Source organism: Psittacula echo, assembly GCF_963264785.1.
Source record: "Psittacula echo genome assembly, chromosome: 5".
In the NCBI taxonomy this organism is placed as follows: Eukaryota; Metazoa; Chordata; class Aves; order Psittaciformes; family Psittacidae; genus Psittacula; species Psittacula echo.
This window is the reverse complement of record NC_137739.1, coordinates 61,060,863-61,078,052: the sequence shown is the minus strand read 5'-3', so window position 1 is coordinate 61,078,052 and position 17,190 is coordinate 61,060,863. Positions and strand designations below refer to the sequence as shown.

Genomic DNA, 17,190 nt, shown 5'->3' with positions numbered 1-17,190 from the left:
GGCCCTGGTACATGTGGAGCCTGAGTCCAGCTGCTGAGCTGTGAGCTTGAAGAGGCAGCAGCCGTCTCTGTCCTGGGATGCTCCAGGATCCCATCATACGGGTCACCTCCCAGCTTGTGTTCCCTAACAAGGCATGGCTGTGGTCGGGCTCTGGAGGAGCTGTGTCACCCCTGTACCCCAAAGATGTATGTTTCCTGAAGTTGTTGCTGGTGGTTTATAAAATGTGACCAAACAGGCCAGGTGCCCCATGGCCTCCGAGCAAGCCCCACTCTGCACCGAGCCCTAGCACAGGGATTTCCTTCCAGGCAGCTTGCAGCCAGGCACAGTACCTCGCATTACTGTCAATAATCTCTGAGCTGGGGACAGCCCTGGCAACCTTTGCAAATCAAATCAGAGCTTTGCAGTTGTTATGCCAGAGGAAAACGTGGCATGTGCAATATGAGAGCCTTTGTGAAAGCCCACAGAAATTCAGCTGGCACTCTTGCATTTTGAAAACTGGGATATGCAGGTCTGATTTAGGGACTAGGCTTTGGTTTGAGCCAGTTTGGATTGCAATGCTTTAGCACTGTTGCGGTTTCCACGAGCTCCACTTACCAGTTGTATAATTCAGTTCCCTCTTGCCCTGAGGTCCAGCTGCTGACTCAGACATCCCTGGACACTGCAAGGTGCTGGAACACTTCGCTTCATCGATCTCTTGTTCAACCCTGACCAGTGCAAAGTCTGGCTGCTCTTCGGGAATACCCAGCAGAAGATCAGTCCTAGCTTCCTTCCTTGCATGTTTCTACTTTAGCCTCATCTCCATCAGATTACTTCAAGCTCATTAACTGTATAAAGATAACCTGATGGGCCCAGGGACTTTGGTAGACATATACACCTTTGCTTCTGGGGCTTACAATAACTTGCAGCAGCCACGGCAGAACTAAGCTGCTGGTCAGACCCCACATCTCTGGGTCTGGCAGTGGGGACCCGCAGTCCTGCTGTATGTGAACCCCATGCAGTGTGATACCTGTGCACAGGTGATGGGAGGTGAGGTGGGTATATGGCTTGGAGTCCTACCAACGGGAATGAAGAGGCCAGTGGGAGGTGGGCCAGAGACCTAGTCTGGGCCCATGGTTTGTGTGGGGAATGGGTGTGAGAGGTGTGTGGGGTCTCCTTTGAGAGAGTCAGTGCAAACCAGAGGATTTGGGGAGTGTTCCGGGGGGGGGGGGAAAGTTGAGAAAAAAAGAAAGTTGGTAAGTGATGCTGCATAGAGGTTGGACCCTCCTGCTGCCACAGCCCTAGGGCTGACAGTAAAGATTGTCCTCAGTGTGGCCAACATGGAGCAGGTCAGACTTTAGGACATATGCACATTAGTGACAATACTTAATGGTGGAAGCAGGACAACAGGCCTCTCGATGTGCAGGGACTTACTGGCAGTGCTTCCACCACTGGGGAAACTTCCGTGAGTTCACCCAACACGCAGGGATGGTGGTGGGCTGAGGAGCTGGACAGGGTGAGGACACGTTGCCTCACAGCCAGAGTGCCCAGGGGATCCTGTACCACCTCCCCAGTGAGGGCCTGACACTGATCCATCAACACACAGCATCCAGGGAAGCAGAAGGATGAGAGCTGATGTCCTTGCCACAGCCTGCAGGATGGATGTGGGGAAGCTGTTGTTGGGGCAGAGAGGTCCCAGAGCCATGAGGGTTCCCTGGGGGCCTGTGCCACTGCTACAGCCAGGTGTGGGACAGTGGGTAGCACCAGGGGCAGCCCCAGCCTGGGGCTTGAGCAGCTCCCTGGGGATGGGAACCAGCAGAGGCCAGGCTGGGACAGAGCTGTGGAGAGCTGCAGATCAGCACTGCTGCAGTATCACTGAGGCAGGAGCTGACAGCCCTGGGAGGTGATATGGGGTCCTGGGCCATGGGCCGGGTGGGGTAGCCTTTGGGTGGCACTGGAAGCAGCAATGCCTGAGTGTGCCCTCAGAGCCCAGAGTGCAGCATCTCCTCCGTCAGACAGCACTGGAAGCCCCTGTATCAGGTTTAGCCATACCATCCCGAGTGCCACCCAGAATGCAGCCCAGGCTCCCAGCAGGAGCACGCTGCCCTGCAAAAGACTAATGGCAGCACAAGGGAGGGGTTCAGCTCCAGCATTCTTACCAGAGGCAAGGCAGAGGTGCCGACATCTTCACGTGAGCAGAAATAACCATGACTTTGGAGTCAGCTCAGTACGGGTGTCACACACTGCAGGGTCTGCACACGATGTCCTCGAAACCAAGATTACTGTTATTCACTGTTCCTTACTCTTTGTTGTTGTCCCTTCCCCACCAAGATGTGCAGCAGCCCAAGCTGGCAGATGCACTGCACTGGTTTGCTATCTGTATGCAGATTTGGCCAGCATACGCTGCAGCTGAGGTATGCAGACACAGACATTTCCAGGCCCAGAGACTTCGTAACCAGCTACGTGTGACACCACTTTACCTTTGGAGCTCCAGGAGTCAGGCAGGGAGCTCTAGCAACTTGGCCCAGTGTGTCCCAATTATTTTTTTTAATGGAGAAAACAATAGCTGTTTTGAGCAAAACCCACAGTAACACACTTTCTTTCCAATCAGAGCTTTGCTAGGCTTGATTCCAAGGTTGTGTAGCTGCAGCGGAGGTTACGTGCCTCTTGCATGCAGACTATCCAGTATCTAATGCTCAGAGTGGGAATCTTGTCTGAATGAAGGCACCCAGAAGACATGGATCTGTCTTGCAATTAAGGCTCCCGCTTCCATTATCCGAGCCTGAAATACTGTTTTCAAATTTCAGAAAATGCATTTCTACATTGGTTCAATTTATTGTGAATTCAGGTTTGCAGGGAAATTTAAGTCTGCAATGACTGAAAGCACAGGTAGAAAGGAGAATTAGCAAGTTCTGTCTACAGCAGCCTGAATTTATTAATGTAAGAAACTGGTGGGACTTACAGTCACAAAAACACTAGAGAAAATGACATCTAGGTAAAAAGGGATGGGTATTTAATTCTAGCTCTTTTTGATTTTCAAATTTTAATCTGGTTTGCTACACTGGAAAAATTATTAAGTTTCTTTACAAGCACTTAGTTAAAAATAATTGCACCATATCACACATGGAAATAAATACACAATTACCCAATGACACTATTATACAATCAATGTGACTAAACTGCTGTACATGTAAAACTGATGGTGAAGACTTTCAATCTTTAAAAAAAATACATTGATGAAAATGCCTATGCTACCTGATTTCAGTGAGAAATAGATGGCAGAAAATGTACTTTTAGGATCATCTTGCATGGTCTGTAATTCTGTGGATTGCAAAGGCAATGACATTTTGTAGACAGCAAGCCAGAGACAGAGTTCTGCTACAGATGGCAACCCTATGTCTCTGAATACATCAGACAAGACTCAGTTTATTCAAACTGTGTGAACAGATACTGCAAGGTGTTAAAGCTGTCTTACCTCCAGATAGCATTGTGGTGTGTGCACACCTTTCACAGGCCTTGTGCACGAAGGTGATTCACACCTGCCATAGTTTACTATGGAGTAAACGTCAAGTTTTCTGCAAGATCTCTGTGTTTTCTCCACTGTGCATTCATGTTCTGCAATGTCGGCAGGCTGCCAGCAGGAGGTTCTGAGGTTTGATACTTCAAGTTTTCCAGAAGATGAATGTTCTCCTGAATGCTCTTTTTATTTCTGCAAACGAACTCTGCTGAGAAATGCTCTGTATTTGGACAGCACCTACAATTAGCACATCTGCCCTGTGTCAAAGGCCATGCTCCAGAGACCTTCTGAGGTCTGCAGATATCAGAGGATCGCATGAGATAAACTATCTGGCCCTTCCAGGATGACAACAAACACAACAAGAAAAGCAGCACAGCCCTTAGGGAAAGTCTGACTCTTTGACAATTGGAACTGGGGGGGTTTTATGGTCTATTGGTTTATAAATAAAATGGAAATCTTTCTTGGTTTCGCACTTCAGGAGGGACGCTTTGATATGGTGAGGAAGGGCATCTTTGTCCAGCTGCAGCCACTGGTCATCAACGTAAACAAAGAGTCTATAGTCCTTGGGATGGGAGACTTCAAACTTCTCGGCACACTGCTGGCTCAGCTGCTCAACTGTGGTGTCTTTTCGGGAAGCAAGTGTCCTTGACTGAGCACCAATTTCCAGAAAGGAGATAGAGATGAAATCCTGAATAGAAACATGAAAATAGATCTTAAAGTTAACACTGTGACTTAGGACAGAAGGGGGTAGCATTCAGCCCCAAAGCACTAGCTGCCTAGAGCTCCTAAATGCCCTCAAATATCCTCCAATCCTTCTCCAATGCCCCACTTATTCTCTCTCACTTCTGAAGAACAAGTTCTGAATCAGCAAATACTTAAACTAGCAAACACTTAACCAAAGACTTAGCCCTTTAAAGACATGTAAGTGAAAGTTTTTTTCTGATTTTGGTGAATATCCTTAGTGAGCAGTCTGCAACAGTTCCTTCTTCTGCTTTTCTACAACTCCTGAAGAAATAGGATGCAAAGAAGTAACAGGCCAGAATAACAATCCCAAAACCTTCAGCTATCTGGCCTGAAAATCCCCTGTCTCATAGAAACAGGAAAGGGTTGGCAGTGTGGTGACCCTTGCAACTCCAACGTCACACAAACAGCACCTTGACAGCGTGTCCTCCAAACTTCCTTACATCAGTAACAAAACAGCAGAAGACCTTACGCTGAGAAAGCTGTTTTCCTTGTATCCTGTTTCAGGCTTTAACTGCTGTTGGGATGTTTTTGCCAGATTCGTGATTAACAGAATCTAGACGGCTTTCAGTCACATTGGAACCTGAATGTTTAATTTGCATCTGTGAAGTTTAACAAAATTCCCAGCCATTTTAGTCAGAAAATACTCAGGTTCGTCAGAAGTGAGTTTGTCAAATATGTGGACTATGGGTTTCCAAACTGTATTTATGGAGTATCACTGCAGATGACTAAGGCAGCCAGAGGAACGTGCAGGAGCCTGTTGAACACATCAGTAAGCTGTTTACATCTGCCAGGATGGGCTTGCATGTCTCTGAATCATTCTAAGGAATGTAAAATGGTCCTTATGCTCCTGGAGGGGGTGGGAATCTTCTGGGGAAATGCAGCATTTGCTCACTCAGCTATTATGCTCCATGCTAATACTTGCTATGAGCTACTGCCAGAGCAGCACTTGGGGCTGGATGGCTGTTTGGTGTATTCCATTCGTCATTCTCGCATTCTGAGATCATCAGAGGCTACTTTGACCACACTGTGAGAAACATAATCAACTCAGCGCTTTCACAGGGCTACATGGTCTGCGCCTCCCGCTCAGGAGGCTTTCCCCTTAGCGTTCGCAATTTCGTTTCGCGCTGTGAAGGCTTTACAGAACCGAGACGTGGCCTTTTGCTGCCCCCCTGTGGGTGACAATTTGATCACAGGACATCGGGCTGGCACAGCACCGACACTGCCTGGTCCTGCGCACAGCCTCACCATGGCTGGAGGCCCAAAGCACCCATCCTTTCTGGGACCCTCTCCCGCTGTGCATGGGGAGGTCTTCACCGAGCTATACACAGCATGGGCTTCAAAGCTAACCAGATACTGTTAGGTCTTTCCTGCTGCCAGGCAGAAGAGGCCAGGCTCTGGAAGATGCTCCTCTGACTGGTGCTTGGAATGTCTCAGGTCCTCCTACAGCTTTATGCCATCTAGGAGCCGTCCCTGCATAGCCTGCTCACACCTCCTCAGCTTAGCCCATGATTTCCCCAAGCCCTAAGGGTGATGGAGGGGTCCCTGATTCCCCTCCACAGCTCTCCACGTGACTGCTCCTAGCATGCCTCCTTTGAGAAGGAACAACAAAATCACTCTGCAGTTGTATTTCAAATTGTATTGTTATGAGGGTACTTCAAGACTTCAAAATTAATTTTCAAATGAGGTTTTTTTTAAAGATTTGGAAATCTTGCACATGCGCACTCTTGTTTTTCACTAGTGATTTGGGTTAACTTTGTTTATTTTAAAACATAATTATCAAATTAAAAATCAGTAAGCATGTAAGACAGCATGGTCATCTTTCAGGCTCTGTCCAAACAATGCCAGCTACCTGAACTGATGAGCGGGAAGCCCGGGCCTTGTTCAGTGTCCTCCGTCGCTCCCAGCGGTGAATGGAGTCCTGCACCTCCATGCTCAGCTGCCGTGTGACAGTGATTTTGTCGTAGTTCTTGATGTGCTCCAGGGCGCCATAGGTGGTGGTTAAATAGTAGGAGCCTGCCAAAGGATAAGGTCTTGTATGAATATCGCACCAGCACAGGCCATCCATTTCCACTTCCATCCTGCCTGCTGGCAGATGCCTAACACTTGCACTGTCTGTGCCTCGCTGCAGAGAGTCCAGGCGTGTCTGATATTAACCCAAGAGAAAGGAGACCTAATGGACAGTGTCCTCCACCCCCTTCTGCTTCACAGCAGTGTCGCTGTCCAGACTCAAGGTAAACTACTACAAAAGCTGCTTTCACAAACAAATCCAAGCAATGCCTTTGATGACAGATGGTTTATTCTTTGGGGGATGGCCATCTTTTTGTTGTGTTTAACAGGGCCAGTGCAACAGGTCTGATATCTGAACTCCTGAGCAGCCCCCATAATGCAAGGAAATTAGTGACAACTGTGGTTACTCTGTAAGAATATGACAAGGCTGGATGCAGCCCCCTCCAACTCTAGCTACATTGCTGAAGTGTTTAGAGCTCGGGTCCCCTTGTGGGCTCAGCACTGTTGAAGGATGTCTCAGACCTGCAAGGACAAGTTACCCTCTACTCCCTCCATCTCTATCAACTAGACTGGGAGCCCAGATGTTGGCTGAGAGTAACTCCTGGATTGTTCGGGGCTGAGGGATAAATCTTGGTAAAGCAGAGAGATGGGATAAAGCAGTAAAAGCCTGCAACCACCCTTTTCCCCCTCAGAAACTCCATGACTGCTGTCGTGTTGGCTCTAGCAGGTAACAAATAAAGCACTGCAGCAGCCAAGAAAGCAGCTGGACCATGATAAGAAGCGGGTTTATGAACAGAGGTGAAGATAAGCCCTGATAAGAGGGCATAGTTGAATATTGGGAAGCTGCTGCTTTGGTTGTGAGGCAGACCCACGCTAAGGAATGGCCCCAGTGCCGAGTTAATTGAGAGTGCTCATTTTCCCAGCTGCACCAGGGTCTCCTCTGAACGGAAGGAAGAAGTCAGCCTGCAGAGCTGCCCGGGCAGGAGCACACCTGGCCTGAGGCAGGGTGAGAGGCCAGTCCTCGGTGGGGCCGAGCCCCGGCTTCTGGGAGATTCCCTGCTTCTGCTCCGCTCACCGCGGTGCCAGGGGAACGGAGAAATAAAAATAGCCTGTCAGCTGGGAGGGGCTCCCTGCTTTTAGTAAGTTTCGTAATAACTGCAGTTGCCTCTAGATGGCACTTCCACATCACCCAAACCTCGCACCAGCCCGCCTGGGGTTTCGTGACCCTTCCTCAGGCTCTGATCAGCTCCCCAGTCATTGCGGCTGGTTGCTTTAGTGGTAGATAAGACAACATTTTAGATAAGAGAAGTATTTTCAGAGCACCCTTAAAGTCTGGTGTAAGAGAGGGGAGACCAGCATTGCCATTTGACTTTCTGTACTTTGGTGAGTCTGATGAGGAGTGTCTGCATACATCAGACCCCCTCTTTATCATCTCTCAAAGTGCTGCTGAGAACAGGCTAACAAGCCTACAAGTGCCACTTTTCCTCTCTTAAATAGAGTTACTACCTTCCGTTGTCTGTGATTCAGCATTTCTCTCTCTGGCATAGTCAGAGGTCCCTGTGATGGGACTCACAACCTGGTGTATCCCTTCCCTCAGAATCCAGGAAGGAAGATCTCCCAGTCCTCCATGACAGGAATTCATTATATCTTTAAGAATTATATTTTCTTACACTCAGTTTCCAGTATCTTCATTTCCACACAGTCATTCCCCATCATCTGTCCCTGCTTTTGGCCCAGTAGTCAACATCACTGTTGCTATAAAATCCATTCAAAGTAAATTTTTAATTTGAAGGCCAGATTTAAATGAGTTTATATATTACTTGATGTAACTTCACAGTTTTCTCACTTCTACTTTTAGTGTGTTCTTTTTTCATTTCTGTGCCTGAATCACTTCTTGCCATTTAACTTTGAAAGGCCTAACTCAACTGAATTTTTGCCATTTTAGCCTTGTTCTTCACCGTCTCAGAGCTGTCGTCACTGAGATCTTTTCATTCTATTCCCTGTATCAGCAGTTATTCCCAGTGTCCTTTCTGATGTGATTCTTCAGCCAGTTTGATCTGGAACTCCCTCACAAAAATTTCCCCCATTTGACTGGCATGCACATTTCACACAGTCTTTGCATCTTTGACTGAAGAGAACCTCCAGCCTGCTTTGCCTTTGATACCCTGAGCCCAACCCAGATGTCTTCAGTAACCAGCCTGGTAGTATGCCCTTTTGAAATGAAGAACCTGTGGGCAGCACAGTCACCAAAACCAGTTACTTATGTCAGCAAAATGCTGTGCTTAGACTAGTGTCTTTTTCTGCTAACAATTCTTTCCAGCGGGATAATTAGCCTGTGCAGAAACCCCTCACTAGTACGATTGCACGTTCTTTTAGTATTTACTTTTGCCCACCTCTGCACTGTGCTGCGATGACATGCTCTTAGTTACAGACTTGTACCTCTATTTAACATGAATAAAAGTAGTCTGCTGTTATTCGTTCGGGACCTCTTTATAGAACCTCAGTACTTTTCAAAACAAAGTCTGAAGTAAAACCCATTTTACTTGTTTAGTGACTACATGGTCACAAATTATCTGTGTTCATAACTCAGAATGCATAACCCTGTCACTGTTAGTAGCATTTGCTTCCCAATCTATATTTAAGAAATGAAAGGCCCACAGTTCCCTAGGGTATTTACCCCTCTAGTAGCAGAGGTCTTTATTCACATCCAGACCTTACATTCCACTCTAACCTAACTTTCCTTTCTCTGCCTCACTTTGATACTTAGCCGGAGAACATTGTTTAAAGGGGTCACTCAAACGTAAGAGTAGAGTCACCATGAGAATGATGTACGGCCCCAGGCATACAATACAGTTTACGAAATGTGCTCTTTTCTCAATGGAATAAAAGTCTTTGCACAAACCTTTCAATTTTTCAGCCTTTGGGCCAAGTAACACTAGATATCTCTATTTAGGTTACTAATGCTGCAACTCAGATCTCATTTATGCTAGGTTCCTGCCTTTCAAGCTGATGTCTAAGGGCACCACACTGCCAAAAAGCAGCTAAAGTGTTTGACGATAATTTTAGAGCCTCATATTTGAAAAGTCTGGCCAAAGCTTATCCACAAAGCCTAGCCACAGCCTTGATGCCCCACTTTCACAAACGCTGAAGCGAGGTAAAGAATGATTTCCACAGCGAATATCCCAGGAGCAAACACTGTACTCTACCTTCCCCTAGCTGCAAAGCAGGGTCCATGAGCTCCATCATATACTCCACATTCAGAAGGACTTCAGTCAAGTTGCTGCGAGCCAACACATACATGAGCACAGGGAGGAAGTCATCTGCACCGTATGGCTTCCCTGAGCAAAGAGAAACACAGAGTGGTCGCAATAAACTCACCACAAAGACACATTCCCACACAGCACTGACAGCTTCTCACCCGGCTTGTCCTTTGCAGACTTTTGCTCACATTATATGAAGAGTTAAACCTCAAGTGTCATCAAAATAAAAAAAAAAGGCTGAAAAAGGGAAAGTTAGTACACTTAAAAAGTAAGTAGACTTGCTTCAAGCTCAAAATATGAGAATGAAAATTTTTACTGTGTTCCATTTCTGATATTCTTTATTAACTGGAGAAAGAGAAGCTTAAGCTTCATGGATCTCAGGCAAATGACAATCCTTGAAGAGTGCAAAGGCTGTCAGTTCAGCCCTCTGATTTGACAGTGCCATCAAGACTGAAATTCATGTTTGCAATATTAGCAGTGAAGTTGTCTAGATGCACTAGGGGTATTTTTGCTGTTAAGTTCGTATATGTGTGGGACCAAAGAGCAGAAAACAGATTTTGAGATGGACTTTAGGACTGAGGACTTCCTTGTCTGTGTTTCTTTGGAAGGCAAAACATAGATCTACATGTTCCTAATTATAACAGTCTCCCAAAGAGTTCAAATCTAAGAGGAAGCATCTTCCCAGCCATTGGTGCCTGGCTAAGAAAATAAAAAGTCTTTCACATTGGACTTAGATTAGTATATGGAATTGATGGAATTGGCAGAATTGGCGTGCAGCAGGTGCTACAGGAACAGATCCTCATGGGCTCAAGATTTACTATGCTTAAAAACATTAATATCAACAAAGTCAACAAAGTGATCTTATATGTAATCTGTAGCAGCTCTTTGAGATCTCTGAGGACAAAAAAGCATACATGTTAACAGTCACCATTATAAAGAATTACTGCTTAAAATAGAATCCAAAATGAAGCTTTGCCACAGAAATGGCAAAGAACACAAGGATAACTTTTCTTATTTGAAAGAAGCTTTCACTTTCCACCAACATGTCATAAATTCATCATGGACAACCCAAATAACAAGTTGCTTAGCAGGCCTATCTTTCCAACATTTAAAGTTGACCATTACAGTTAACCTAAGCCCAGACTGCTTTCACTCTGAATGTCCTTCCTCAGGCAATGGGCAGGTTTTCTCAGCTGAGCACTTGGATGTGTTGTTTTCATGGGCCATATGTGTGTCTTACTTGAGAACCGTTTGCCCCACCTCAAAGAATCAACGCTACCCTTGATGTACCTTCAGTGAAATTATGCTCTAGCCATTTTTGGTCCATAGTCCACATGCTCTTCAATGGTGGGGCATAAATTCCTGTTTCTCAAATGTTCCCACTGACTTATTTCAAATTTTTGCCATGAGTCAGCCTTCTTTTTTTTGCCATGCATAGCTGACGGAGACTCTCCACTGCAAAGAAAGATGTTCTTCTGAAGCCTCAAATAGCCACAAGCTTAGCCCCTGATGAAAAAATGAAAAATAAAAAAAATATATTGTGGCTTAAAAATAAACCCAGGAATAAAACTAGTGATCAGAGAATTGATCCAGTTAAAACAAAGTGTTGGAGAATGGGAGATTGTCAGGGCTGTAATTCAGTCTGTTTCTAAGACTGAGTCCATACACACCACAACATAGACAATTTATTTAATGAAAGCTGGATTAGGCCTTTCAGTCCTATTCACTTTATTATGGCTGCCTTTAGTTAAATGACACAGCCTTAGGTCGTCAACCAAACTATAAAAGGCCATTAATGTTTCATTAACATCTGGATGAACATGAATTGTTTAAGGCCAGGTTGGATGAGGCTTTGAGCAACCTGGTCTAGTGGAATGTGTCCCTGTTCGTGGCCTGGGGTTGGAACTAGATGGTTTTTAAAGAAGTTCCTTCCAATCCAAACCATTCTAAGGATTCTGTGATTCTATGACATTTTATTTGTGTGTTGTTGGCTTGGCTTCTGTCTCTGTAAAAGCTTCAGCTCTGGAAAGGGTCCAGTTCATTGCTGTCATATATATTACTTTAACACAAGCAGCTTAGTACTAGAACTATTTAATATTGTCTAGCAAAAAAAAAAAAAAAAAAGATGACACAACTGAGACATGAAAATGTATTAGAAAAACTGTGCAGAGGAAAACTGCTCCTTTTGACTTGAGTAAATCAGATGCCAACAGAGTTTGTTCTGTACAAAACTAGTGTAAAGGAAGATGAAGTACCAAAGAGTTTGCTAGGCTCACTTTTTTTTTCCCCTTCCTTAAAAACTTACACTTTATGATGTAGTAGTTACTGACCAGTGGCATGGATTGAGTGCTTCTGGTTTCCTGAAGGCCAAGGGACATTCCAGTGCAAGACTAATAGCAGAATTTTCTCTTCCCTACCGCTTCTTTTCATGACTAATCCATGTTTTGCCTGTTTGGTTTTTTTAAATAAAATGCCACAGAAATGGATCACCAACCAGACAATGGACAACCAACCAATGAAGAGTAGAAACAGCAACTTGAAACTAAACAATTCCATATCCCCAGCCATCAACTTCTAGTGTTAATTGAAATGAAAGTTAGAGGACACTTTTCAAGAATGCCTACAGAATCTCTCTATTTCTTTTTTATTGGCTGAGAAGTAGTCGTATGCACAAGCAGGCACTGAGTCAATTATTTTTCATTGCTGTCTGTCTCATTTCTATAAACTGATTTAGCTGCTCTCCCCAGCAGACCTTGTTATAAACCTTTCACAACTTTAAGATTTCATAGAAATATTATTGGACCCACAGCTGTTTCTATGGCTTAAATATGAAAACCTAACATACAGTTTCTTTTTCATTAATAAACTCTGAGGAGGGATGTCTGACTGCAGTAATGGAAGGAGCACTCATTCTCCAGACGCTCGATGCTCATAACCTGCATAAATTACTACACATAATTTTAATCCACTTGTGGGAATATGAAGCCTGATTCTTAAATACCCACATCTGTAGCTAAAGCTGAGGTCAGCAAGAGCTGTAGGTGTCAACGAGAGAAAAGAAAAGCAAATCGTCAAGGATCTAGCTCTGAATCCGTCTGTTGCCACAAACTGTCAGTGTTGCCTAGGACAGGTCAGGCATGGTATATTGTGCCTACTCCTTGTAGGCATTGTAACAGCTTCTCTCCACTGACTGTGCATGAAGCCAAGGATAAATGCCTGAGAGGATAGGACTCTGAACCTTCTCTTGTTCCTGTGGCCTTGGATGTCACAGTAGGCAGAGGGACTAGCTTAGACATATGCAGCCATCAGACCAATGAGGTGCCCTGTATCTCAGTCCATCAATGGCGATAATAGGTGCCTGTCAGCAACTCAAATATGTCCAGAAGCAGGAGACACAAAGATACACAAAACAATACCTGTGAACCAAGACACCTAAGAAGTTTGGTGCTGCTCAGCATTGTGCAACCTACCTGCTCCCTGTGCCACGAAAGGCACTGGGGCACAACCCAGCATCCATCCAGGAGCTGTAGCAGGGGTGTTCTCTGCAGGCTGCTGCCTCCAAAGCTCCACTTTCAATCTGGGCCGGAGCCAAGTTTCCAGACCTACATGTCTGACTCCATCTGTGGTCTCTCACAGAGAGGTATGCTTGCAGCTGACAGTTAAATCTAGCTCTGATCCTGACAGGGGTCTCAGTGACACTGGGACTGAGCTTTCTTGTTCAAGGTGGTGTTGTCCTACTCCAGATATAACTTGCCTGCTTTATTTCGCCTTTTTCCCTGCATGATCAGGAAACGTTTATTTCATAAATATCTATAAGAAGCTTAAAATAAGCCTTCTCTTCTGCCACAAACTCATCCTATTATGTTTATAGCAAAGCAAATATAACGTCAGTTCCTGGCTGGGATGCAGCACTTGAATAGACGGGTATTAATTAAATACATGATTTAAAGCAATTGGAATTCTGCCCAAGCCTCCATAAAGAAATTACAGTCTGTTTTAACACATTCATGCATTTCTTTTCCCTCCCTGTATATTCTGACAACCAGCAGACACTGATGATGATCTGCACTTTGCTGTAATATTTTACAAACACTGGCATGATGTCTTGCAGCAGCTCTCCAGGAAATACATTAATTTTAGCCTCAGTTTATAGGTGAGAAACCTGATGTACAAAAAGGTTGACTGAGATTCGTTCAAGACTGTCATGGAAACCAGGACGAAGATCATAAGAAAAGATTGTGAACATCTTTTCACTCACTAGCATTTTGTTATCTCCCGTCTATCCCATACTACTTCAGCAAGGTTTGATTTATGATAGTGAAATTAAGAGAGCTAATACATGCAGACAGCATGAATCCACTTCAAAAGCATGTTTTACAGATCAGAGGAATTCATTGCCCTTGAAAAAATTGAACTTTTTCTTTATTTCAAATGTAGAAATCGTGCTAGCCAGGAAAAGGATACAATCTCTAGTCTACCAGCCTTCATTAACAGTAACTTAAATACAAATCTCTTCCAAAAGATAACAAAGTAAACCTGTTATGTATAGCTTTATTTTCCTTCTCAGAAGTGAGAACTGATAATGAACAGTGTAACGGGATTGCTCTTAGATTTCAGAGCTTCTAGCATTGGTTCTACACTGGCTGCTTAAATATTTGAAGCCAATTTCCTTTCCACAAGCTTAAGACATGCTGCTTCAGGTTCATGCCTTTGTCAACTGCAGAGCTATGTAGGAGTGCATCAGCACAACTAATATGTGGCTGCTCAATTCTACAGTGGGTGACAAACTTGATCGTAAAAGCTAAGGAAATGTTCCAATGGAACGTATGTCCTATCTACCCTCTTTTTTTCTGAAAGCAGACTATGTATTAGCCATGCAAAATGATGCAATAGAAATTACTAAATCACATGTTTTAGGGCCAGTTACCTTGCAAACTCCATCATTAGTACAGATTTGGTTTTGAGCTATATATTCCAGCTCATTGTGCAGTTCAAAGATACTCCAAAAATAGAGTTTCATAATGTTAGGTAGTCTACAAGTTAAAAACGTTGCTGTAAGAAAATTGTTCCTCTGTTAACTCTTCTTTAATCTCCTTAGAAAGCAGTCTTCCCATCTTTCAAACTTCCAGCTTAAGCTTAGAGCCTTTCCTTGCTTGATCTTCTTATCTCTTAGACTGACCAAGTTTGGCCTGATTGTCTCACACAGTATTTCTTCATAAACCAGTGCCTACTGTGCCTCTGTTTTTGCTTTTCCATTGATTCTTTTCTACAGAGTGGCAGCTGTCAGGTAGCTCAGGGCTGGGTGCTCCAGGCTTATCCCACAGACCACATATATTGCAGATTTGCATCTTGTTTGTCACTCCACAAGTGTCACTTGTGTTTTTGACAGAGCGAAAAGTGGAGATCCCTCCACACAATATGCCTTTGACATTTTGTCTGAGTAAAGGTCTTTCTGAAAGGTAAATAATAAGCAGATTTTCTACATGAGTTTACAGTTCATCTATATAAACCAGCTATGCACCCAACTTTCCCTGCAGGTAGTGGGGCACGCCTTTCAGATGTAGAACAGTCAGAGATCTGGGAGCTTACAGCTCTCCATGAGTCCTGCCTCTTAGTTTTTCTAGTGTACAGGTTAAAAGAAGCCATCAAAATGCCAGCCAGTTTGTGGGGATGAGGTGGGTTTCCAAACTCTTCTGATTTTTATTATTTTAATGCATATTATTCTTACTAACTGCTCCTAGTATTTTTAGCAGGCAGGTTACATATTTTTAGATTATAGGCTATTCTTGGAGGCATATGTTGCTGTTATTTAAGTTTGCACAGAACTTGGAAAAGCTCAGTGAGACACCACAATGCTGTCTGTATTGTCCCACTGGGGAGGATTCAATTACTAATACCACTGCCTACTCTGTACATGTGAACATCTGAACTTGTACCCCTAAGCTCTTTTTATAGCCAGGGATGAATTCATCAATATCATCAGTGAAGTTTGTCATGAGTCATCTCAACCTAAAACAGACACCCACATCTAGCCAGATTAATGAGCTGCGTCGACTAAGTCCCTGTTGTCTATAATGAAAGCTAGACATGAGACCAATCCGTGGCTACGGCTAGATGTAGCTGTAGATGCACCCTACTTAAACATAGATCTGTATCTTGTAGTTGTACTCAGATATCTGTTGGAGACAGGTGTGTTGCCAAAGACTGTGAATTTGCCTTCCTGATTCTTCCTGATAAATTAGGAATTCTGATGCCTTCCTCAGGAATCAGATCCACAAGTTGATTGCTTCCAACTTGAAGGAGAAATGTTAGTTTAAACCAGCTGCAGATTTAACCCATTCAGTTCACAGTCTGAGTATCAAGGATTTCAACCACAGCCAATTTTTCAGGCAGAATTCGTCATGTAGTACGAATTGCAATCAAACTACAGAACTCCTTTCTTAAAATGGCTTGATAGACATGGAGTCAACCAAGGCTGACTTCAGTGTGCCATGGCTCTTTCAGCAGTGCCAAGATGGGTGCTACCACAGACACAGGTGCTCCTGAGTAATCCTATCCCTAGTTTTAAAGAAAACTTGGGACCTATTGAGAACCATGGCCAAACTTGGGTCTCAGAATGTTAAAAAACTTGTGTTTTCATAGGGGTCTGAAAAAAAATTAGTGCTATTTGCACTTTGCTTTGAGAAATGAAATCATGTTATCAGATCAGCTCATCCTACCATCAACCTAAAGTGAATAAAGACCTGCCATAAGCTGCCAATTTGCAAATTAAACCAGGCAACACATGTTACTGAACTGATTTTTTTTTCTGACAGAAGTAGACTGATCTGTCCTGCAGCAGAGGGAATGATTAATCTTGTGTTCCACCGACTCCGATCTTGGAAGAGGAGGGAACTTTCTAATTCAGCAGTGAGTAAAAGGAGCTAAAAGAAGAACAGACTATTGCACAGGAAGCTGAACATGGCCTCTGTTTTTCCTGTGTGAAGAGAACAGAGCTGCCTTACGGCTGGCTGAAAGCAAAAGGGGCTCTGTGCCACTGCCCTCAAGTTGGGCAGAGAGCAGGAGAAGATTTCCTACCCACTGAAATCTGGTCTGAGCGGCCCACAGCACTCTCTTCAGCACACCACCAGCTGGGAATTCTCTGTCAGAAAAATATTTCAGTTTGCTGGATGTTTGTCTTTGACTGGTGGAAAATCAAAGTGATCTGGGTCAGTTAATCCTGTTGAAGAGTTTTCACACATTTCACTTCTAAGTGAGTCTACAGGACATTTCATTGAATTTCTCTTCGAGTCCACTGTCATTTGGGAGTTAGACTATAGTATTCTCCATCCCTTAACCTCTTTTTCTGATCTGAATTAATTGGGTACACTTCCTCAATGCCAGGCCAGTTTTCTTATGACCAGGCCCTGGTATGCATCACTGATCATATATACTGGAGAGGGAACTGATTGCACAGGGATGAATTTGGCTTCTGACATTTGTGTACAGTTCGGGTGTCCTCAACATGAAAAGGACATGGAACTGTTGGAACAAGTCCAGAGGAGGGCCATGAAGATGATTAGGGGACTGGAGCACCTCCTGTATGAAGACAGGCTGAGAAAGTTGGGGCTGTTCAGCCTGGAGAAGAGAAGGCTGCGTGGAGACCTCATAGCAGCCTTCCAGTATCTGAAGGGGGTCTACAAGGAT

The 17,190-nt window shown here is 44.3% G+C and overlaps 1 protein-coding gene across 1 annotated transcript in view; it reads right to left on the bottom strand.

Moving 5' to 3' along the window:
• Positions 1-3,872: 3,872 nt before the first annotated feature.
• Positions 3,873-17,190, bottom strand: part of RIN3 (Ras and Rab interactor 3) — a gene marked incomplete at its 3' end in the record, with an annotated part of 67,559 nt that continues 54,241 nt past the window's right edge. The window contains exons 8-10 of the mRNA XM_080618218.1: positions 9,451-9,582; positions 6,087-6,250; positions 3,873-4,181 (exon numbers count right to left, since the gene is read on the bottom strand). Of these exons, the coding sequence (XP_080474344.1) occupies positions 3,873-4,181; positions 6,087-6,250; positions 9,451-9,582 (605 nt within the window). The remainder of the gene's footprint in view (positions 4,182-6,086; positions 6,251-9,450; positions 9,583-17,190) is intronic.